Source organism: Vespa velutina, chromosome 1, assembly GCF_912470025.1.
Source record: "Vespa velutina chromosome 1, iVesVel2.1, whole genome shotgun sequence".
Taxonomy (NCBI): domain Eukaryota; kingdom Metazoa; phylum Arthropoda; class Insecta; order Hymenoptera; family Vespidae; genus Vespa; species Vespa velutina.
In genome coordinates, this window is record NC_062188.1 from 15,157,792 (window position 1) to 15,182,265 (window position 24,474).

Here is a 24,474-nt window from a genome sequence, read left to right on the forward strand (position 1 = left end):
TTGCTTCGTGTAAAGCCACCTCCCACATTTATGTATCATGGTTGAACCAGTAAATGTAAGAATCTGATAAAAATGCAGATGGAGATGTAAATCACTATATAATTATAACTATTATTATGATTATTTGTATTATTACTATTATTATAATTCTTATTTTATTATAATATGGTATAATGATTATATATACATATATTTATATTTTAAGAATTAAAAAATTATATTGTATATCCGTATCATTTATTTCTTTCCTTTTAATTTGTACATTGTTTTAGCAATTCTGTAATTCGTTCTAAACATCATTAATGTTTATTAAACATTGGATTGCATAATACATTTATTAATTCTAATAGATATTTACGAGTATATATTCGAAATGAACGCTTAAAATGTAATTAATATGTAGAATACTGCAAATCATTAGAAGTGATTTACTTCATAATCTTAATATTTTCATTGTACGTACATCTATTTTGTACTATATATATATATATATATATATATATATATATATATATATATATGAGCCGTTTTTTTTTAAAGTGGTATGAATCCAACTTTGAAAAAAAATGAGTTGAAATTAGTTTCATGAGAGAAAAAGAGAGAGAGAAAAGTCTCTTTTTTATATTTATAATAACAAAGTCAATACAGTACAATATCCTCATGAATTGGTCAAAAGAAATTTGGCTGTTAGATGGAATTGCACAAATGTTTTTTTTTTCTTTTTATTGGTATGTCTATTTGCAACAATGAATCAATTTTTTTATTGTTTTCGCAGAGCTAATTATGGGAAATCATGACTGTCTTTGATTCTAACCTAACTCAAAACTACGATGTATTTATATAGTACATTCAGAATGTTACAACTCAAGATCATATGACAGACATATACACCAAACAAAACAAAAATATAAACATGTCATTAATATAGTTAAAAATTGTTTATTCTGACAATAATGTAAATGTGATTATAAATTTTTATTGTCAGGTCATTAATTTTATTAAATGACTGAAATTTTGGAGTTGCAGAAATAGCGCTAAAAAAGAAAACAAATTTGTTATACAAACCTCAGGATTATTATAAAATAATAGAGCAATGTCAAAAAACAAATTAATTTTCTTTTATATAAAATAAAATATAAAGAATTTGTTTCATAAAATCTTTAAAAAAGACAGTTTTAAAAAGAAAGATATATGTTAACAGAAAAACTATAAATTGGCTAAACATTTGTTGCATGAGGTTTAAAAGGAACAATTTCTATTAAATTTTGTACAAAACATTAATAGAAGAAAATGCCAAATTTAAATTCCAGATTTATCTGCACAATGAGACCAAAAAATTTCTCCAAAATAATATCATTGCCATTATGTATCAATTCAAGATCTATAATATCAGTTAAATATAGCAATATGAGTTTATTACATTATATACCTCCAATTCATTATAAATATTTCAGGACACTTTGTACGAAGCCAAATGAAGACTAAAATATGAATAAAAGTTATTAATATTATTCTTTACGATATATTCTAATTTTTTTCTGATAGCTTTTCTTACTAAATTATAATTATTTTCAAAAATGTTTACCAAACCAATAAATTTTTATATTCAATAATATATCTTTTGGTTTTCGTATATTTTATAATTATTATTATTTATATTTTAGAATTACATTTCAGAAAAGTCTACGTAATTCTAAAATTTGTCTGCTTCAATTAAAATATAAATTTAAATTTTGTATTATTTCACAATTTTGGCAATTTATTATTCTTGAAATTGGTATAAGTTCATTAAAATAAACACATAAAAAAAATATAAATTTGCTATTAATAAAAACACCGCTTCGCTCTGAGAATATTTTACAAAATTGCTACATGATATAATAAAACATACCTCAAATTTTAAAAGTACAAACAAGGTTATTAGCTTTTAACAATATTTAGACATATTAAAATGCAAGACATATGCAAGAGATATTACATACCTCGAAATAAAAGAAAATGAATTTATACCACTTCTAAAAAAAATTCATATATAAGTATACATATTTGCAAATTTCTACTAATATTATTTTTATTATTCTTCATTTTTTTCTAGACCTAATTCTTTTAGATCATACGACGGCATAAAATTATCTTTTACAAGCCAAAATTGATCTATAACAGCACCTTCTTTATCATCAGAAACCTATTAAAAAAAGGAAAAGAAACAGTAACAATTTATAAAGTGCATTAAGATTTTAAAGATGCTAATATATTCATCAGTTTACCTGTTCTAGATATAGATGTGTCTTATTAAACGCTTTCATACGCGTATATCCATAATCAGAACTATGAAATGCTGACCAATCTGGTGAATTAGGAATAAACTTCTCTCTTCCTTCTTTACACCCAGCAGATCCTGTTACCAAATGTACAGGTGCTTTATAATTCTTATATGGTTCTTCATAACTACCATTGTATACCTATCAATTTAATTGATTTATTATTCTGTCAATGTATGCAAATATCTATAATTTAAATCATAAATATTGTCTTGTAATGACCTTAAAGTTATACATGGGCCACGTTCGTTCAAAACTATGTTCATGTGCCCATAGCATTAAATCTACTTTATGTTTAAGAAATAAGTCTTCCAAACCAAACCAATTCAGCAATGGCAAACCAACTCTAACTAAGCTTTGATGATTGGTACAATCATCTGCATTTGCATTACTGCAATACATTGGTCTATGTCCAAATGTTACTATCCAAGGACGTTGAGCCCTATGATTAGAAAGAAACATTTAATATAATAAAATTATTTAAATAACATTTTTTAATTACCTAGTCTCAGGTCTATTTGCAGCTTCTAAATCTTTATCAAGCCATTCATATTGTTTTATAAGCTGTTTTATTCCATAATTCATAAAATAATAAGCTTCTGTTTCTATACCTATAAAATGTATAGGACCCATATCAAAACTATACCACAGTCCTTCTGAATTACTAGGCATTGTAAAGCGTGCTCTGTAAACAATTACAGGAAACATAGATGCATATATGAGTTAGTAATATTTGCTTTAATAATTAAAAAAAACAAACCTATAATTACTAAAATTATATTTTTCCTCGTGATTACCAGGTACAGTCATATAAGGTATATAAGCAGCAACTCCTTCAATTTGTCTCATAAATTCATCACCAACTTTAGCATTTTCAGTATTCATGTCATAAGCAAAATCTCCAATATGTATCGCAGCATCATATAGGCCACGATGAGTTTCTTCCTGTAGCCTTGATAAACTTTGAGCATTTTCATTTCCCATATCACCAAAGATTACAATGTGTGGTGACCATTTGATAGAGTTATGAGGAGCAGTCTTTACATAAAAGACATTTGACCAACCATATCGACTTCCACATTGATACACTAATTTACATATATTATCTTATAATATCTAAATTAATATTTTAAAAATATAAAATATATAAAGTATCTTACTGTAATGACTGTCAGGTGTAAGATTTTTCAACCAAACTCTATGAATATATTGTTGCCTTTTTTTTGATCCTCCATCAACAAAAAGAGTTGAATATCCTGTGGCAGTTAGAACAAAGCCTCCTATACCATATTCAACAATAGATTCACCTGTATCATTTCTTGTACTCCATGTAACAACAATGTCATGAACATTATCTGAAAACGTAAATAATTAGTTCTATTTTTTAATATTTCTTTAATATGTATTAATAAATATTCTTTAATATAATTATATTTCTGTCCTCTTTTTATATTTGCAAAAGAAGCAATATAATTCATGTAGAAATAATATCAAAAGTCGATTGAAGTTATTGATCAGATAATGGATTTGTAGATTTTATGCAGTAAAGGAAAAAGCTGTAATATATTTTGTAACATATATATTATTAGAATACTTACCACCATATGAAAGATGCACTGATTCAGGTTGAAAATGTACAGTACTGTATGTTGAAGAAAAAATGGATAGAACCACAAGAACGGTAAACAGAGCCATGTCACCTTGCACGAACAACGTAAAATAATTTATCTGTAACAATGATTCATTAGAATATAACGAGATGATCAGGAACGCGTTTTTTTTTTATTATAATGTTATTATTGAGAAAAAAAAATCTATTATTACTTTATACTTTTGTATTAAATGAATATAAACAATTATTTCATTAAAAAATATATAACGTAGGAATTCTTTCTAAAACAGATTGTTTTATTCTTGTCATTTGTTAATAATTGACACAATTCGTGAGTAGACATAATTATTGCTAATCATCCCCACTTCTAATAGAACATTAATAATCTATATGTGCGATAACACTGTTGTATTGTACACGAACAAAAGGCATAATCAAAATTCAATCTAAAGTTAAGGCCAGTTTACAATGCATTATTTTCATAATGTCACATATCACATCAAAATATGAGTATTGAACAATTAAAATAATTTTATTAATTTAGCATTGTTTAATTATTATTATTTAATAAAACTTTTTCTTTATCAAAAATGATATTAAATGAGATTTACTGAATTATAGCAATTCAAGAATATATATTATTACAATAATCCACAATTGAGTAAAGATAACTATGATTGGAGGAATTCGCAAACACGTAATGTATAGAAAGTGTCTTTACTCAGATTATCATTAATTGTGCTTGTATTATCAGTTCGCGGTTTCTTTAAATCAAACAAATTTGTATTTTTGTATTTTCTGGAATTTTGATAGATTATATGAAAGTATATAGATAAATATATTATTGTTATCACATATCTGCGATTAATATAACATTAAAATAACAATTGTGAAAAAAATAATGTATTTTCTATTTTGCCTATTACATATATTCACTTAGAATATTCGTAGAAGAACTTTATAAAAGTTTTAAATAAACAATACAATGATCTCATTAAATTTTATGTTTATAATTAGAATAGAAATTTTTTTTTTATTCGATTACATTTATATTTTATCATACGAATGTCAATTTTAATGATATATTCTTATCTCATTATTAATATCATTTTATATATGACAAAAATTACAAAAATATTAATATTTTAAAGAAACTAAATATACATTTTTAAATCTAGTTTTCTAATATAATAAGAATTACGAAATCATCAGCCTCTTTAGCTCAGTGGTAGAGCACTGGTCTCGTAAACCAGGGGTCGTGAGTTCAAACCTCACAGGAGGCAAATTTTTTTTCTTTTCCATTTCTTTCCATTAAAACAAATTTTATATAATATTGAAATTAATTCTACAGAAAAAAGATTAGTTACATTTCTATCTTGACACTTGTTCGTAATAGGAAAAATGGAACAATATATTAATACATTTGTACAATTAATTTAAAAAATTTATTAAAGAAACGAAAATTATTATTATTATTTATTATAGAGAGAGAAATGAAACTTTTGTATATGACACAATGTTAAAGATTCTTTTTTGATATAGAATATTTTAATTTAGTTTTATTTTTATACCTTAACGTTAATATCAATTCGTAATTTCATTTTAGTCGCGTTGTAATATACAACATTATATACGATGATATTCCTTTTCATCCAATAAACGTTATGAGACTGTTTGAAAATAAAAATCATAAAATTATACAAAAGTCAATAGAATAAGCTTGAAGATATGAAAACTTCATAAAAAAATCATAGATTCACGCTTTCTGATCATCATATTTTTTTTTTTTTTTATAAATGATCCATATTATCAAGCATAAAAACAAAAATTGAGTCAAAAACAAGTTTTGTGTCAATAGTTACAATAAAAAAAAAATAATTTTTAGACTTGCATTATAATGTTAAAATAAATAGAAATAATATTTATAACTAATATAAATAAAAATATGAAATACTATGAAATCCATAGAAATATTGTGCTTCGTCATAATAATTAATATTGTTATTAAGGCTGTTTACTAGCCCCTGTTCTATAATGATTTACGCCATCAATGAGAATAGGCGTAATCCTTGATTAATTTTAATAAACATGGTCTCATTTTAAACCATAAAGTTTAATGTAGGACATAATTTTTTTAAACTTTTGAAAAAGCTTTATTTTTTTTGAAAATAATTGTATTAAAGAATGGTATTTTTCTAGAATAGTTTATACACAAATAAAAAGCTCTTTCAAATATTCAAAAAAGATATATCCTAGATGAAATTTTCGTCTTTAAAATGAAATCTTATTCATCAAAATTAGTCAAGAATTACTTCTGTTCTTTAAAAGGTAATTATCTGTTTCTATTAAAAAAAAAAAAGGTTTATACTTTTCAGAAGGATTGTGTTAGGGTATTTTTCCATATCTTATCAAAATTTGGAATCAAATTTTGTTGTTACAGTTTTTGAATAAACATCTTTTACATTAGGGCACAAACTTTTGAAAGTTACGTATATATGAAAATTACATTTAAAGGAACATAGATTTATTCGTTATACACTCTAGTTTAAATAAATATAAATATAAAATCTTTCAATTAGATAAAATGCGAAATTGTTCTTTTTTTAATTTTCGGAGATTTTTATTGTAAGGTATTCTTCCTTAAACACGATCAGTTTAAAATAAATTCAATTTTAACTTTCGATAAACATAAAATAACATTTTACTAACATTCGAACAATGTACGAGGTATATGAACTATAATTAATTACTATTTAAATACTACAACATTTCCTAACCAAAATAGAAAAAAAAAAGATTTAATAAGATATATATATATCTTATTTGAATAACTTAGCATAATATTCGGTTGAAACGTGATAGGGTATGTATTATGATAAATATTTATGAGGGATATATAGCATTGTTATAAAAAGAGATTGTTATAAAGAAGAAGTACGGTAAGATTCAGTTCCAATTTTTATAATTCGTTTCGCCCGGAGAAATAAGAGACAAAGGAAAAATCATGAATAAATATAAAGAGGCAAAGGAATCATACAAATTCTTCAGATATATTAATTCAGAAACAGGCGAAGAAGTTGTTATTTTAGGATTCGATGATTGATTTTTTGAATCCAATAATGTGAAAAAATTGAAAGATAATTTTTTAAACTAAAAGATTGTATCACTGATAACAATCATCGAAGGAAAATATGTATCGATTATACTAATTTTATTGAAAAGTGTAAGTTTGGTAATCTTAATATTATTTTAATTGGTTGAATTTATCTATCCAAAATGAAGAACTCGATGTGAGAATTAAATTTTGGCGGAAATTAAACATTTCAAATAATACTGCTAAATGAAGGATATTGTTTTGATTAACTATACGTACGTATCAGCTACATCAGTCCAGTACTCTCGTGTTTTCTTATTATGATAGAAAAAATTACCAATGATATGTTGTTAGCATATCTACTGATCAACGATACTGATTATTATAACCCTAACGAGAAAGATTAGTTGTGTTTTAAGCTTCTGAATAAAAGAATAGTCGATCACCCTCCTGTTTGAGTTTCACGTCTTTGCTATTCACACAACTTTTCGAAGTCTTCTGTCGACGACAGATATCAATGTAATAAATTTTTCCAGAATTTAGCTGCAATTACACAGATGGCATAATTTGGGCATATTTATAAAAAAGGTCATAATAAATTTCAATAATGGAATTATAAAAATTCTCTTAAATTTTTACGGATATATTAAATCTTCAAATATCTTAGTGCTTTAACTTTCCAATAGATGTTTTAACCAATTTTCTCACGAATGTAAGAATTCCCATTTTCTTCTATTCAGAGAATTGTAACATATAAACAATAAACAAATCATACTGTATATGCCGTAATATTTGTGGCATTTTCCCGATCCTGACTACTAGCAATATAGCTAGTAACATCTATGTATATATTGTATTGAATCCAAATTTCGTTCTTCTGTTTATACATATACTGAAAAAAATTTTTATTTATTAAAAATATTACATTTTTGTATAAATACAGGAACGAACTTTTGCACCAAGCTAATACTTACTCATGTATATGCGTATAAACAATAGTATCATACGCTATTTTTTTTATGATTCTTTCTGTAGAAGTAATCCTACTACTGTTACTATAATAATAATATATAATATAATACCATAGAAACAAAAACAATTATTAGAAGTAGTAGAAGAATATGTTTATATTTATTACGATTGTTTTCTGTCCGAAATTGTTGATTTCAATAAAGCGTAAAATCCTTCAATTCGAGAATCAGCGTGTATTTTAGACACACAACATGCTTATGATAATCAAACTTAGGCTTTTGAACAGTAACATGCTATCATTATCTTTACTATTATAATATAAAACTTACATAATGTATATAATATTTAAATACTTTTTTTATTATACTATTATTATTATTATTATTATTATTATTATTATTATTATTGTTATTATTGTTATTATTGTTATTAGTAGTAGTAGTAGTAGTAGTAGTAATAGTAGTAGTAGTAATAGTAACAGTAATAGTTGTAATTCTTAAAGTCGAATAAAATGGACTAGTCATACAGGGGGGGAAACAACATAAAAAGGTGCTACTATTACTATATCATATAAATAGAATGGAAATAAATACATGATTTAATTTATATTAAAATAATATATTATATAATTATTTACTCGATATTTTTGACAAATCACTGCATTAATGTTGCTTCATTGTCGTAAATTTTTATCATTCTCATCGAGACAAATAATCGTATTAATGAAATGCTAAATAAAAATTTTGTAACGTAAATTGGAAGTGAAAAAACATTTATATAATATTTCTAAATGTTTCTACTTTTAATTTACTTGAAACATTTCTTGACAGAATGATATTTATAATATCAAAGCTTCCGAAAAAAATTGTACTAATGTTAGGCAAGATATATGTACATTATGACTATATATAATACCTACAATATTATGCCGAAATTTGACTTCTTTTATTATTGAACAGTACTATTTCATTGTTAAAGATATACATCGTATTCATCGAAACGAATAATTGTGTTAATAAGACGCAAAAAAAATTTAATGGCATCGATCGATAATAAAAATATGAGTAGAGTATTTCCAGGAGGAATGTCAATTACAATACGAAAATTTATGGAAAATATGGTATCTATTTTTTGTAAGATTTCAATTTAATATTCTCAATTATTATATATCTATCTTATTACGACCAAACTTGACTTCGTTTTTATTGATTAATATCGACTCGTTAATCAGAATCAAAGATTAGATTGAAATGTGTGCTCCATTTATTTAAATAGATTTAGTATAAAAACCAAATTCACTACGGTCAGTACATTAGAAAAACGTAAATTCATTAAAGAAACATTTCCTAGTATCGATGATAATTATATTGAAAATTCTCGAGATACTAGCTTCGAGAATATGATTTTGCAAGAAACCGATGGTGCAGATGTAGACATTGTCTTAAATTTCTTAGCGAAAGAAAAACTTCATACGTCTCTGTGTTTGGTTCATAGAGGACGATTTTTAGAAATTGGAAAGTTCGATTTATTGGCAAATAATCAATTAAGCACCGGAATCTTTATGAAGTATATATATATAATATATATACAATAAAGAATACGCACAGAAAGACAGTGTCTTATACCTGATAAATATTTAAAAAGCAGATAATTCGACAATGAATCTTTTTCTATATAAATGATTTTGATTCTATTGATTTTATTCGCGATTAGTATTAATAATATAAATAATACGTTTCGCTTGCAAATAATAATACGTAATATTAATCTAATTTATTCGTGCTTATATGAGAGAATGGAATATCGATCGAACGTATACGTAGATCTTTTCTTCATGGAAATTCATCTTTTCGCTTTATCGCGATTTCATTCGCGATTTTATATTTTCTTAAAGAACCGAATTCCACTAAGAAAGCTTTCACCGTACCTTTGATATGTTTTAATGTACCTTTTTACTTCGAACGCGGATTTTAGAGTAGAGTCAACATTAGTCCGTGAATCTTCAGATGTGACTTCCACTTAGTGAGACCTGGGTCGGAAATACTTGCGATAAATTGAAATCTAATTATAAATCGTGCAATATAAGCATTAGCGAGCGAATGGCTGCATATTTCAATGTATTTTCAAAATCCCTTCAATCTAATTCTAATTAAACACTAAAGTACTAACACTTTATACACTCCCAATAATAATTGTATAAGTAAATAGATAAAATATAGTTAAATTCAAAAATAATTTTTTTAAATTTACAAATTTATATACTAATTATCATATGTTAATTATATTTATCTTTTATGTTTTTATCGTGAAACAGATATGTATTAACGTCGTATCTAGTATGGATCATTGCAAGACGCACACTACCATCAAAGAAAGATATATTGTACATATGAGAGATTGAAAAGTTCTATTAACAGTCCTACTAATAGTCCTACTAATCTACTAAAAGTTCTACTAACAGTCCTACTAACGCTACTTACTCTACACACATGAAATCAATTATGTCACGTGAAAAAAAAAATAATCAAACAAGCTTATACATCGATACAATAGATTCATGATAGAGGCAGCTTTTCCTCACTTATATTTGTAGTTCATATTTTGTCCATACATGTCGCTAAAATCAAACACGCTTTAAACAAAAATTAGTGAATAGTTATAATTCAGTCATTTTATTATTATTATCATTAATATCGTCATTTAATTATTCATTGTCGTCAAAATTAATATCATGATTAATTTCATTTATTAATTTATATATAAATGAATTTAAATATAAAATGAACTTAATGTTTTATTATTTCATATATCTATTCATATTGATATCTTTATTGATATTTATCGATAATATACTATCGATAGAATGAAAATAGCTGCTTGACTTTTGCATCATTCTATACATGCGCAGACCTATTTAGAATTTCATATCTTGTCGTCAAATGGAGAATTTGTCTTTTGAACTTATATTCTTTATAAATATTTTTCTAAATTGATTTTCTGTGTAAAGATAGAATTATTATAGAATTTGTAATAGTTTTAGAAATATTTTTTGTTATGCAGTATATGTGTCAATCAAAATAATGTTATTGGACATATAATATTGTAAATAGGTTATGTTTATATTTTCTATCGCTATCAACAGTTAAGTGACAGCACTTATGAAACATTAAAAAATCTATTGCTTTGTAATCTGAGGCAGTTTATAAATCATCGTCTCATTATGTAAATTAATTACAATTATATTTCGAGGTGTTATAATAATATTTATTATATACATACAAAATTGCTAAAAATCTTATAACCTATTTATATGGTATAAAATGATATAGTACTCTATGCACATAATTTTGATAATTTAGTGGATACTAAATATGGAGTCGTTTACATCGTTTATGGACATTTTTAGAAGATGTGTACAAGAAAATAATACTGATGATCTAGTAGATTTTTTAAAGGATAGTCGTAAATACTTCCAAAGTTTAACGAAAGAAGAGAGCAGTGAGTGTTCAGATATATATATAGAAATGTTAATATATTTAAAATTTATTTAAATCACAAATTTTTTTCCACAGAGCAAGCATTATTGAATCTTTTTAATAGCGATAGTGGATTGCTCTCTTTTCTCAAGAATGAATTTGATAGGCCAGTATCACGAAAAAATTTTGATAAAGTGGTTAAAGAAGTTTTTCTAATAATTGAATTTATTATAGAACATTTTCATATGATATTTCATCAGTATATTCTACCAATTAAAGTAAGAATACAACTTTATATGTGTAAAATAATGAATATCTTATATATTGTAAATTCATCATTTAAAGTAAAGTTTTTGTGATTTATTTATTTTATTTAGGCTATTTGTCAATTGGCACTTATTATGCATTGTTCTGTAATTATCAAAAAGGCTGCTTGCAGTACTTTGAACAAATTAATAGAAACATTTGAAGAAAATAAGCTAAATTTAGATGAAACAATCGAAGAGTTTATGTCTAAATTTAATGAAAAATATAAACTCAATTTCATTGGTATGTCATTTAATAACATGTTGAAAACAATAGTAATCCTTATTTAACATAACATATGAACATTTCTTGAAAGTATGTATTTTTATTACAGAAAGAAGTTTCATCTTCTCTGTTTTTGGAACAATTGCACAATATCATCCACAAATTTCACAATTGCAGAGATATAAAAATAATATTTTTATATTATTGTTTAATGATTTTAAAAGCCAGGTATAATGCATTATTACTTGAATATTCTACATGTACATGTAATAATAACATATTTTTATCTTTATAGTATAGCCCTTCATTAAAGAATCAACGTAATGAGATTCAAATTTATTTGGAAGTTCTTACTAATATCTTAAATAATCTTTGTGAAACTGAGGAAATAGATTCAGAATATTATGCAGAATTATATAAATGGATCAAATATCTTAGCATGCCAAATGAAAATTCACCAAAAAAGTATATTATGAGAGCAGCAATTATTTTGTTATCAAGACATATGAATTTATTTTCTACATTTGTATGCAATGATTATGAACATTGGCATATATTGTTTACTAATTTAACAAAAGAGAAAGATACAAATGGACAATGTGGGCAACAAGCATTGAAAGCCTATTACAATAATTTTGAAATTATGTTAAGATCTAGTGATGAAGAAAAAAATAAAACAATGTTTCTGGTAATCAATTTTTACATACATTAAGAATATACTTCATTTTTAATATTTAATAATATGTATTTAAATAACATTTATATTTATATGTGTGTGTGTGGATATGTAAACTTTCAGTATTTTAAAAATCTTCTTAAAGAACAACTAATGGATCCTGCATTAGATCCAAATTCATTAAGACTTGTAGTATATGGATTTAGTAAATTGGCTGCTCCTTGTAAAAGATATTTTAGTAATGAAGTTAAAGATATGTATTTACTTATTGCTCGCTATGCAGTTCCTTTGTGTTTGAGGTATTTAGTTTTTATTATATTCTAACAAAAAATATATCTATAAATATAGATATACATGTATTATGATTCTGTATATAATTATTAAAAATTGATATTATATTTCTTATTTGTACTTTAGAGAAAATGTGGAACATACACAATTTGAAAATATCAATGATTACCAAGAAGCATTATCAGAAATACTTCTTTACGTATCAGATGTGTCCATTGGGCAAATAAAACTTCTGATAAAAATTAGTGTTTTTTCTATTAAAAGATATCCTGATTTCTCTGGGATGCGTAAAACTTATGTAATTTCGTCTTTAATAAAAACTATAATTAATATAGCTTCTATAAACAAAATATTATTAGATGAATTTCTTTATAATATAAGTAAGTATATGTGTATATATATATATATATATATATATATATATATATATATATATATATATATATATATATATATATATATATATATATATATATATATATATATATATATATATATATATATATATGTTTTTAATTTAATTAATATAAAAATCTTCTATTTTAATATATTCTAATTTTATATAGTTCTTGATGGTATTGTGTGGACATGCTCACACACATTGCAGATTGATGCTGAATTGCAACGTGAGCTACATAATCTTTCAGAATGTCCAATTTGTTACAAGAATTATTTACCTTTGTGGACTGAATTGCTGAAACCAAATAGATACAAATATGGAAAAATATTAATAGCACAGCAAGTGTTTGATAAAATAATAAACGTCTATATTATGTTACTAACTAAAATAAATTTAAATACTAAGATAAAGGAAGATTGTATTCTTTCTGACGCAGCTTTGTCTCAAATTGCTGAAAATGAAACAGATTTCAGGATATTTCTTAATATGGTGGATCTTATGATAGATATAATTGACCAGATGGAACCGTTTCTGTTGAAAAATACAATACATAAATTTTTATATGAAATTATTAGAATGTCTTATAGATATCCTTTGATATCAGGATTTTACAAATTAGTTCATGCAATCATAAAGAATTCTGAAATATTTGCTCTGGATAATGAAGATGATAATGATACAGAAATACGAGAATTAGTGCATAAATATTTGATAAATACTTTAGATCAGATAATTTCTTTTTCTAATGAGTTATTCACTGCTTGTCTTTATTTAATTATGTGTATGCCAATTACTTACGTTGCAAACGTATTGAATCGTACGATTCCTACATTCAAAATTGCTATTATGATGAGTTTGAATGATTTTGACCTTGCTTCTGTTATACTTGATACTTTAGAAAAATGGATATCTCATTTAAATCGAGAAGATACAAAGGATTTCTTATTAGAAATAATACCAAATTTAGAATTATTTTTACAAAGCAAGGAAAGTTCTACTGAATTATTACAAGATATTATAAAGTCTGAAAGAAAAGTTATTAAACATATAACTCTAATTGATAATGACAACACATTGGAAAGCCTTCAAAGAAGAATCCTTTTATTCTTTGGCTCATTGGATTGTAATGTTTTATCAGATGTTGTATATAGAAGAGCTTTAAACACAGGATCAACTTGGGATAAGAAAGATTTACTGAAATGTACATTGCTTTTTCCAGATTTGAGTGTAGAGTTTCATTTTGATAAAATTTTTCCCAGATTGATAACATTAGCTCAAAGTTCTGGAGATAGACGCACAAAAGTAATTGCAAGTGAATTACTTCATAAAATGGTTTCATTTATTCTTGGTAAAACAAAACAACATTTAAGATTAGAAGATATAGATCGTTTTGCTACTTTATATGAAGCATTATTTCCAGTATTACTTGACCTTAGTTGTGATTCTGATGAAGTTGTGTGGAAACTTTTTCAACCTTTAATGATACAATTGTCGCATTGGTTGAGTTCACAATTTATGTCCAACTCACTTGCAACCGATCTGTTTATAAATTCACTTTTTAATGGTTTATGTAATAATGGAAAGTCATCTGTCAGAGAATTTTCTGGCTTATGTTTAGCCGAATTTACAAATTGGTCTTTGAGACAATTATCAAAGATGAACGAACTCAATATTTATGTTAATAGTATCATAACAAAAATTACTAATTTTGCAATACATCCTTCTAAGTGCAAACGTATAGCAGCAGCTACTGCTTTTAATCATCTTTATAGATTTATGCGTGAACATGAAGAAATAATTACAACATATTGGTTAGAGCTATTATATTGCTTTATTAAAAGTTTAGAAGAATGTAATGATATTTCAATTCATAATGCTCTTAACCATATCAATAAAGTCATACAAATTAAAGAAGATTTATTGAATGAAGATCATCCACAATGTAGAAAACCATCTGCATTTACAGGAAGAACATTAACTGATGCAGTTAATTGGTTATTTACCCAATGTGGATCTTTGGATCCAAATTGCAGACAAAAGAGTATGGAATTGTTTGTTCAGATTTCTAAATGTCTTTTTATTTATAATTCACCAATAGAATTTATTGAATCTTATATTGAGAAAAATGGAATACAAGCAATTAATTGTATAATATTAAAAGATTTAAAATTAAAAGGAGAAGATATTTCCTTTCAAAATATGTTATTGCTTTTGAAAAGTTTGGATTGTTATATGTGGTTGATAAACAAAAAATTAATCGATATAAATTATTTATTCACTGATATAAATCCTGAGAAAGATGTTATTTTCGATTATATAAAAAATTTTATACACTTACTATTGAAAGTTAAGATACAAACAGAAGATAAAGTAGTAATTTCTAAAGAAGTTGAACAATTACAAACATTGCAATGCAAAATTATAATGACAATATTCGATTTTATTAAAATTCTTCTCAATTTAAATAGTAATATTATACCTGATTTTTTTCTCAATGAAGAACTATTTGAATTAATAGCTAAATGTGTAATATGTCCACAAGTATTAGGATTTGACATGAGAAATATTACAATAAAAGAACAATTACCATTATTATTGGAACAGTTACTACAAGTACTTGTACAAAAAATGAATGAATCATTACAGTATTCTTTTAAAAGAAAAATAGAAAATTATGTAATGAAACATTGTACTACTTTTTTGACTTTACATAGAAATAATGATACAATATCTACAGAAATCAAGGAATATGTGAAAGGTCTTATTATATTAGAAAATTGTAATATTCTTTCTCAATTGTGTAAGGTCAGCATTGATATAAATATTATTTTATAATTGATAAAGTCATAACATATATTTATCACTCATTGTTTATTACAGGATCAAAAAACTTTCGAAAATTTAGAACATAATGTTGAATATATTTTTAACTCTTTGTCAAAAAAGGAAGCTGGAATTTTGGTTTGTGTTAGTTTCCATTCACAAACAATAGAATATTTACAGAGTGTGATGGAATTGTTTCTTACAAATTGTAAGGTAAATAATTTCTTTATAATATGAGTACATAATTGTGATATATAAGTATCTGTGATATTGTCTTAGAAATAGTATTATCATAATATTTTTAAAAAATATTTATTTTTTTGTCTTAATTTAAAAATTTATTTCAGCCATCAATGACAAAAAAATTAATAAATTTAATTGGAAACAATGATATGTTGTTTGGACTAGATTCTATAGAAATATCATATGGAGAATATTTTTTGAGTACATTTAAAGATATCATTTTTGGATATATTTTAAAAGATATAGAAGAAACTATGACAATTCTTGAAAATCTATTACAAACAAATACATCTTTTGCATTAATTATGTTAGAAGAATTAATGCTATTTACACAGCATCACAAAAATAAATTTAAAGATAATATAGAACCTTTAGTAACTACAATCATAAAAAAATTCATTACTTTAAACAGAGCTGTAAATAATATTGAGAGCAGAAAAGAGAAACTAATTAACATATATGGAATTTCTGTGCATTTATTGCAGGATCCTATAAAGGTTGTGCATATGTCAGAATATTTTTATCAATGGATTCTAAAAGAATTCGCAACAGAAAAAATAGATATTGAATATAAGACTAAACTTCTAGAAAATTTCCTTGTGTGTTTAACAGATATGTCATCTACATATAAACCTGAATTAGTTACTATTCTGCACACATTAAGAAAAGATAGACTTTCGATATCGCAAAACATATTGTCTAAACATAGTATAGATGCAATGAAAATTAAAAATTGTTTCTATATGCTATTAACTCTATTACCTATTACAAAATCGTTAATAGTTTTTGAAACTATAATTTTCTTTGCTGCAGGTGGTGGTGAATATTTGTTCACTGAAAAATTACAGGAGTGTATGAAAAAATATTTTAATACTATTCCTTGTAATTGTGTTTTAAAATCATTAGAAATGTGTTATAAATACTTTATGGATCTTAACAGTTTTGGAAATGATAGCTCCAGTAGATTTGACATTTTGCAAAAGTTTCTTTTACCAATATTTCAGTTTTGCAACATAACTGAAATTGAACAATTTTATGAGAACAATATTAAAGATATTTATACAATCATTACCAAAGATCTTATAGGTAATAATATAGATAAACAACAACTTATTATATCTACAATTGGATGTTATGAACTTGTTGCTATTATGTTTGCAAAAATAGATATACTAAAAATAACTGGTGTTGAAAGCAAAATTACAAGAAATGCTATTGATGACATTAATACTGGTAAAGAACTTTTATTAGAATTATATAAAAGTACTGTTCATGTAAGATCATTGAGAACAGATAATCCAGAACATAAGGAAATTATGCGATTATTGCAGTGTTCTGCATATAACTGTTCCATAGCAATTGTAAGTTTAAAAGATGAAGAAGAAGCATATATGAGTGTATTTGGTGAAAATAGAAGTAAAAATATGCTTATATGGGAAAATATTATCGATTTGGATAAGAAATATAATATTCAACAAACTATTGAATATTATTCTAAAAATCAAAAAAAGCTAATTAATATAAGAAATTTCGTGAACCAACAATTTAATATGAAAGAAAGGAATTATTCATACATTTATAGCTACAACATAGCTGAATCAACACTCAATGAAGATTTAAATGTTTATGATTTAAATGAAACTAATATTATTCATAAATCTAATAATAATAACAAAGAAGAAAGTATGAGCTTATTGTTTGAATCTGATGATTTGAACGATCATGAATGTATGCCATCTATTTGTGGAGTACTAATACATATGATATCTAAAGAAATTTACAATATTTCCGACAAAGATAATCTCTCATTGCCTAAATTATTAAAATGTTTCCATGGTTCTATGTTAATTCAAGGCAATAATAATATCAGATTGTTTATGTTAAAAGTTATATTGAATACCTCACAGCTGTTTGAACATTATGCAAAATTTTTTCTTCTTCCAGTTATGGTTACTATTAATTCATATTTAAACACAAACAAGTTAAATTATATTATTACTGATGCTTTATTGACATTAATAGATTGGCATAAAGTTGCCATACCTAATGAAACTAAAGAGAAAGTATACGCCCAAAAACTGTTTGAAGGACTTCTTCAAAAAGTACTAATATCTGACGATAAGAATACACGAAGAGCAATTTATAAATATAATGTTAATATTATTAGAATGATGGTTAAAGTTTGGCAGCCATGTTTAAAAGTTCCAACAAATTTAAATGAAATAATGATAAATACACCTAAAGCAGCAATTCATCTGATATTAATATGTTTAGCTAACAATATGCATGCAGAAATTATTTATAGAGATGATATTTTGGAATTTCTACAGAAAATTGTTGAAAATTGGCAAACAGATGAAGAAATGATTTTACAAAGTTGTGAAGCTCTTGGAATAATATTTAAATTTTTTAAAAGTGATGTGAATTATTCTACTAAATTACATGACATTGCTGAAAAATTACGAAGTTTTTTTCGACAGATGCAAATGAAATTTGAAAATAGACAAATTAGGTGTATTCAGGCTCTGTGTAAGAATTATCCAGATCTAGCCATAGAATATATTGAATTTATTACACTAAATATGTCCAGAGTTGATTCTATGGGAAAAGCTATTTGTCTAGAATTATTTTTGTTAACAATTCCAAAACTTTCTAAAGAACAAATCATAAAGGAACTTAATTACATCAAGTTCCACGATATATTAAAAAACCGAATTGCACTTCGTGAAAAAATAGCACTTCAAATTATACATGCATTAGTTCTTATATTAGAACCATTGGATCTATTGCCACTTGCTAAGTTGGTTTCTCCATATGTAAAACATGATTTTTCAGAATATAGGGAGATAGTTTACAAAATCTTCATGAATATATATAATAGATATTTAAAAATTACTCCATATGATAATAATATAGAAGAGTTGATGTATGTAAGTAAACAAATTCTACTTGAAGGTTTATTGGATCCTGCTATAGAATTACAAACTAAGATATTAAATTTTTGGACAGAAGATAACAATTTAGCAAACAAAACAACAGATAGATTGTTAGAAATTTTGAACATATATTCACCCAATATAGAAGATGTTTTTCTACCATTTATATCACTTACAATGTTGCATCTTCTAACAAAGACAGTTCAGTATAAAAGTAAAATGTTCGATCCTTTAACTACATGTGTTTATAAAAATTATGAAATTGTTCCATCATGGAAAATAAAAAATGTAGGATCTGTTGCACCATTATTTGCTTCTTCGTTGGCAAGTCAGATGACTCAAGTATTTACTCAAACAATATCTTCAATAGATAATTTTGATTATTTTTATACATCATCTCAAAATAGTAACATCAACATAAAGTTACGTGCAACAGAAGATCCACAATTTGAACCGACATATCTGGATGAAGATCGCGCCAACCAAATGTTTTTGAATGATATGCAATACGATAGGAATTTACAAACATCTAAGATTTTACAACCTGCTGATAATAAACGATCACAAAGATTTGTAGCCAATCAATCTGTTATTATAGATTTTATAAAACAGAAAGAAATAACAAAAAATTCACAACATGCTGAAATGATAAAAAAGGAAGCAATAAGACAAAGGAATAGTGTAAAGTTATGCAGGTAAGTATTTTTATATTCATATACTAGAAACATTAAGAGTATATCATTATAATTTTGTTTTACAAAATTGTAGGGAGTATAGATTAGGTGACTTTCCTGATATTGAAATTACTCTTTCCGATTTAACTGAATCACTGCAAAACTTAATCAAAAAGGATCAACTGATTTGTAAAGACATAACAGTTACTATGTTTAGTTCTTTTATAGAAGCTATTAAAAATCAACAGGATACAAATATTCTCAATGATATTATTTCAATCTTAAAACAAATATTATGTAACTGTCAAGGAAGATCTTCCCTCATGGCTGCAGTGTTAGAAACAATGTTTTCATGTCATATAATTGACTGTTCTCCTGACATTACAGCAAAGATTTCTAAGGCAAATAATTTTAATTCGATTGCTACACTTCTTTTAGAAGAAAATTTAATATATTATTCAGATGATACACCACCACCTCAGAAAAGAATACATTTGATTGAAAATGAAATTAATGAGCAGACTAATAAATGGATACAATTAGCGAAACTTTATGAATCTATGAATGAAACTGACATTGTTTTAAGCATTTTTCGAGATAAAATTGATAATAAACATTTACAGGTATTGAATTATGTAATATACATATTACATACAAACAATAACAATTGTTTTATTTCTCAATATATTTGTTTCTTTTAATTTTAATATTTATTATTATTATTATTATTATTGTTATTTATGCAAAACACAAATTTTATTCTAGGAATCATCTTTTGCACGAGTTACATCTGATTGGATAAGAGGAAAATCTGCATATGAAACTGTCTATACATTAGAAACAGGATTAATTAAAGAACACTGTCTCCAAGGTTTATTCGAATGCTTGAGTCATTTGTCAGATTGGGACGAAATTAATAAATATATAAAAGATAGATTGGATAAAAATTTTGAAAATATTTGGAATGATACATGGAAAAATTGGATGTTTCCATGGATGTTTCAGGTGTATGTACACAAATCATTACTTTCAGGTGAAAGTTTAGAGTTTAATGAATTTAAAGAAGTTTTAAACGTTTGGTTTGAAGATGAACAGAAATTAAGTTATATTAAACGTAATTTTGGAGAAGATATAGCTTTATTTTTTTTAAATGAAGACCGAACCGTTGCTCATGATTTTCTAAATGCTGCTCTTGATGAACTAAGAGAAGAGTGGATACATCTACATCCACTATCAGTTCAACTTAAAAAAAAGAAATTGGAAAAACTGCATGGAATCAGTGACATTGATCTATTTTTAAAATATTTGAAAGTCTCAGAAACTACTCAAGGTGCACAAGATTTACTAAGATTTTGGTCTAAGAGTATTCCTTCAATACAAGATGACCTTCTCTTATGGAATAAACTGATTTTGTATAGGACAAACTTTACACCTCTGTATATAAAACATATAACAAGTATAATGGAAACTGATACACAAAGTGATGAAGAATATAAGTATATTAATGAATTACAGAATATTTCTTATCAATTATCACTTGATATGATTAATATGTCTATAAGTTACAGAAATAAATCTATAGCAAGTGAACATTTTTCCTTTCTGAAGAAACAGATTGATTTCTGTTCACCACAAATTAAGCATAAATATATATTAACTACAGCTAGACTTAAATACCTAAAAGGAGAAGATGAATCAGTTATTGACAAAAAATTATCTTATTATGTTTTTTCATGGAAATATTCACATAAAATATTATATCAAAATAATCTTGATATTTTGCTACATATTGCTACTAGACAACATATAAGTATGTTAGCTACAAGATTTGTACAGTTAAGTTATGAAAATGCACAATTTGCTGATATATTATTTAAAAATGACATAATCTTAAAAGAACTATGTGTCGAATTCAGCAATATTGAGAATATAAGAAATCTATTGGAATCTTATAGCTTTAATAAAATAAAAGAATGTTGTAGCATTGGAAATAAAAAAGATTGTTATTTTATTTTGTCAAAATATTGTTATGATCAACTTTGTAAATTTTCTAATAATATTAATTTTTTTAAAGAATTTGTTAATTCTACATTAAAAGCAATGAGCTATGGTTCAGTAGATGCAGCACATTATTTTCCTTGTTTATTGAAATATCAGTATTTGAATAATGATGAAGTTAAAGAGATTTTTATAAGCAATACTAACGAAATTCAGTCTTGGCTATTTCTTAGATGGCAGGCACAATTATTTTCTCATCTAGGGACATCAATAGCAGATTTGATCATACCGATTATTGAAAGAATTATTCAAGATTATCCAAATGCTCTTATATATACACTTCGTTTAACAATACAAACGAATCCGAGTGTCATGAATGATTCACGAATGTATAAAATCAGGCAATTTCTGTACGATAATCGAGAATTAGAACAATTTCTTGAGGCAATGCAATATGTAGTTCAACCAGAATCATATTTACAGTATTATCTCCATGAATGTATTAAAAATTTGTCCAAGGGTCCAGCAACTGCAATTGATATGTTGTTGAAAAAAATTTATCCATCTTCAAGAAAAAACAGAAATGAACCAAGACCAGGAAATACTTATGGTATCTTTAAAAATAGTAAATTTAATTTAACACGACTTGAAACAATGAAAGACGAGAAAGAAATTCGTCAATATTTACAAATTATAAATGAAACTCTGAAACAATCTTTTAAAGCAAGGAAAATCAGTACATTATTGAAAGATTATAGTCCGTGGTTATGTGAGTTTAATGAAAGTCATTTAGAAGTACCAGGACAATATACAGGCTATAGAAAACCCATGCCACAATATCATACTAAGATTATGAAAATAGAACCAATTGTAAAAGTTATGGAATCATTACGTAAACCAGTTCGTATCACTATAGTAGGAGATGATGCAAAGGATTATATGTTCTTAAACAAATTTGGAGAAGATTTAAGACTCGATCAAAGATTACAACAAACTTTTTCAATCATAAATAAAACTTTGAATACTGACATAGCTTGTAAACAACGTCATTTATTTATTGATACTTATCAAGTATGTAGATTTATAATGTAATTTCATAAATAATTCATATATCACCTAAATTAAATAAAAATATAATTTATTGTATATTAATTGCAGGTAATTCCACTATCAACATCATTGGGACTTATACAATGGATTAAAAATACTAAACCACTACAAGATTTAATTTCTTTTACTATTCCTGAAAATAAACGTCTTCATTATGAAACCATTGAAACAGACTACACTGCATGGATTAAAAAGGCTGGATCTTCTGGAAAGTTAGCAGTACAATATAAAGAAGCAACTTTAAAATATGATGCTAATGCAGTTACTATACAAATGAATAAACTGATTGCTAAAACAGAATGGGATTTGTTGCGTAAAACATGCATAATACTATGTCCATCGCCAGAGAGTTTTATAACATTCAGACGAAATTTTATTACTAGTTATGCCACAATGTGTGCTGTACATTGGATTTTGGGTATTGGAGATCGTCATTTATCAAACATTTTAATTTCAATTGGATCAGGGAAATGTTTAGGTATCGATTTTGATCAGGCTTTTGATGCTGGCATTGATTCAATGATACCTCAACTTATGCCATTTCGCTTGACACCTCAAATTCTTGGACTTTTAAAACCATTTACTGAAAAGGATCTCTTTGGAGCAACAATGATTCATGTTTTAAAAGCTTTGCAATGTGATAAGAGTGCTATTCTTGCATGTTTAGATGTTTTTATACATGAACCTTTAAATTGGACAGAAAGTGTTAATAAAGCATTGGAAAGAGTTGAAGAAGTGAATACAGGTAAATATAGAAAAGTATATAACGTTACATTTATACATTAACTTTCACATATATATATTTGTAATTACAAGTTATATATTTGTATATTAATTAATTTATGTAAATTATAGATGTGAAATGGCTACCACAGAAAAGAATAAGTATTGTGGAAAAAAAATTGAATGGCAATAAACCATCAATAATAACATTGGAACAATTGAAGGATCTATATAGTGATCAATATTTTGATAGATATTATGTAATAGTTAATGGCAATGATGGCATTAAACGTATTCGTTTCAATATGAGAGATGATAAGTTAACAGCAGAAGAACAAGTAAAATTTATTTTTCATTATTAGTAATTGTTTCGTCAATATTGCATATATTCATGAATATATTTTCACAGGTTGAATGTTTATTAGATCAAGCGACAGATTTAAATATTTTGGGTCGTACCTTTGTTGGTTGGAAACCATGGCTATAAACCAATATAAATATTAGAAATAAATTTAATAAAATCTAATATAGTAATAGAATAAGATGCTTCATATATTGTTATATATAAATTTTTTTAATATATTACCTTTCATT

The 24,474-nt window shown here is 25.2% G+C and overlaps 2 protein-coding genes and 1 non-coding gene across 10 annotated transcripts; 2 read left to right on the forward strand and 1 right to left on the reverse strand.

Moving 5' to 3' along the window:
• Positions 1-692: 692 nt before the first annotated feature.
• Positions 693-9,966, reverse strand: LOC124957291 (acid phosphatase type 7). Of its 4 annotated transcripts, XM_047514206.1 has the most exons (9): positions 7,803-7,919; positions 5,505-5,603; positions 3,920-4,049; positions 3,482-3,676; positions 3,082-3,409; positions 2,824-3,006; positions 2,544-2,763; positions 2,268-2,462; positions 693-2,185 (listed from the first exon to the last, which is right to left on the reverse strand). In XM_047514206.1, exons 1-9 carry the CDS (start codon positions 7,914-7,916, stop codon positions 2,075-2,077), a joined length of 1,575 nt encoding a protein of 524 aa, XP_047370162.1. In that variant the 5' UTR covers positions 7,917-7,919; the 3' UTR covers positions 693-2,074. The 4 variants fall into 4 exon arrangements, with proteins under 4 accessions (XP_047370162.1, XP_047370189.1, XP_047370181.1 ...); XM_047514233.1 differs by lacking the exons at positions 5,505-5,603; positions 7,803-7,919 and adding an exon at positions 9,948-9,966; XM_047514225.1 differs by lacking the exons at positions 5,505-5,603; positions 7,803-7,919 and adding an exon at positions 4,153-4,376.
• Positions 5,145-5,216, forward strand: Trnat-cgu. The gene has a single exon. It is a non-coding gene; the product is annotated as a tRNA-Thr (tRNA).
• Positions 9,967-10,783: 817 nt separating the features above from the next.
• Positions 10,784-24,430, forward strand: LOC124953519 (DNA-dependent protein kinase catalytic subunit-like). Of its 5 annotated transcripts, XM_047505047.1 has the most exons (15): positions 10,784-11,497; positions 11,572-11,753; positions 11,853-12,024; positions 12,116-12,234; positions 12,302-12,694; positions 12,806-12,981; positions 13,100-13,353; positions 13,540-16,178; positions 16,254-16,409; positions 16,544-20,070; positions 20,144-20,672; positions 20,815-23,118; positions 23,206-23,902; positions 24,013-24,218; positions 24,290-24,430. In XM_047505047.1, exons 1-15 carry the CDS (start codon positions 11,371-11,373, stop codon positions 24,365-24,367), a joined length of 11,559 nt encoding a protein of 3,852 aa, XP_047361003.1. In that variant the 5' UTR covers positions 10,784-11,370; the 3' UTR covers positions 24,368-24,430. The 5 variants fall into 5 exon arrangements, with proteins under 5 accessions (XP_047361003.1, XP_047361016.1, XP_047361010.1 ...); XM_047505060.1 differs by lacking the exon at positions 10,784-11,497 and having other exon boundaries at positions 11,612-11,753; positions 12,307-12,694; XM_047505054.1 differs by lacking the exon at positions 10,784-11,497 and having other exon boundaries at positions 11,632-11,753; positions 11,826-12,024.
• The last annotated feature ends 44 nt before the right edge of the window (positions 24,431-24,474 follow it).

Coding starts and splice junctions, on each gene's coding strand:
- LOC124957291 (XM_047514206.1), bottom strand. CDS start 7,916: ATGTATAAACAGAAGAACGAAATTTGGATTCAATACAATATATACATA. Junction 5,604..7,802: donor CAAATATTACGGCATATACA/GTATGATTTGTT, acceptor ATTTTCAAACAG/TCTCATAACGTTTATTGGAT. Junction 2,463..2,543: donor GGCCCATGTATAACTTTAAG/GTCATTACAAGA, acceptor TTAAATTGATAG/GTATACAATGGTAGTTATGA.
- LOC124953519 (XM_047505047.1), top strand. CDS start 11,371: ATGGAGTCGTTTACATCGTTTATGGACATTTTTAGAAGATGTGTACAA. Junction 20,071..20,143: donor AATAGTGTAAAGTTATGCAG/GTAAGTATTTTT, acceptor ACAAAATTGTAG/GGAGTATAGATTAGGTGACT. Junction 23,903..24,012: donor AGTTGAAGAAGTGAATACAG/GTAAATATAGAA, acceptor TGTAAATTATAG/ATGTGAAATGGCTACCACAG.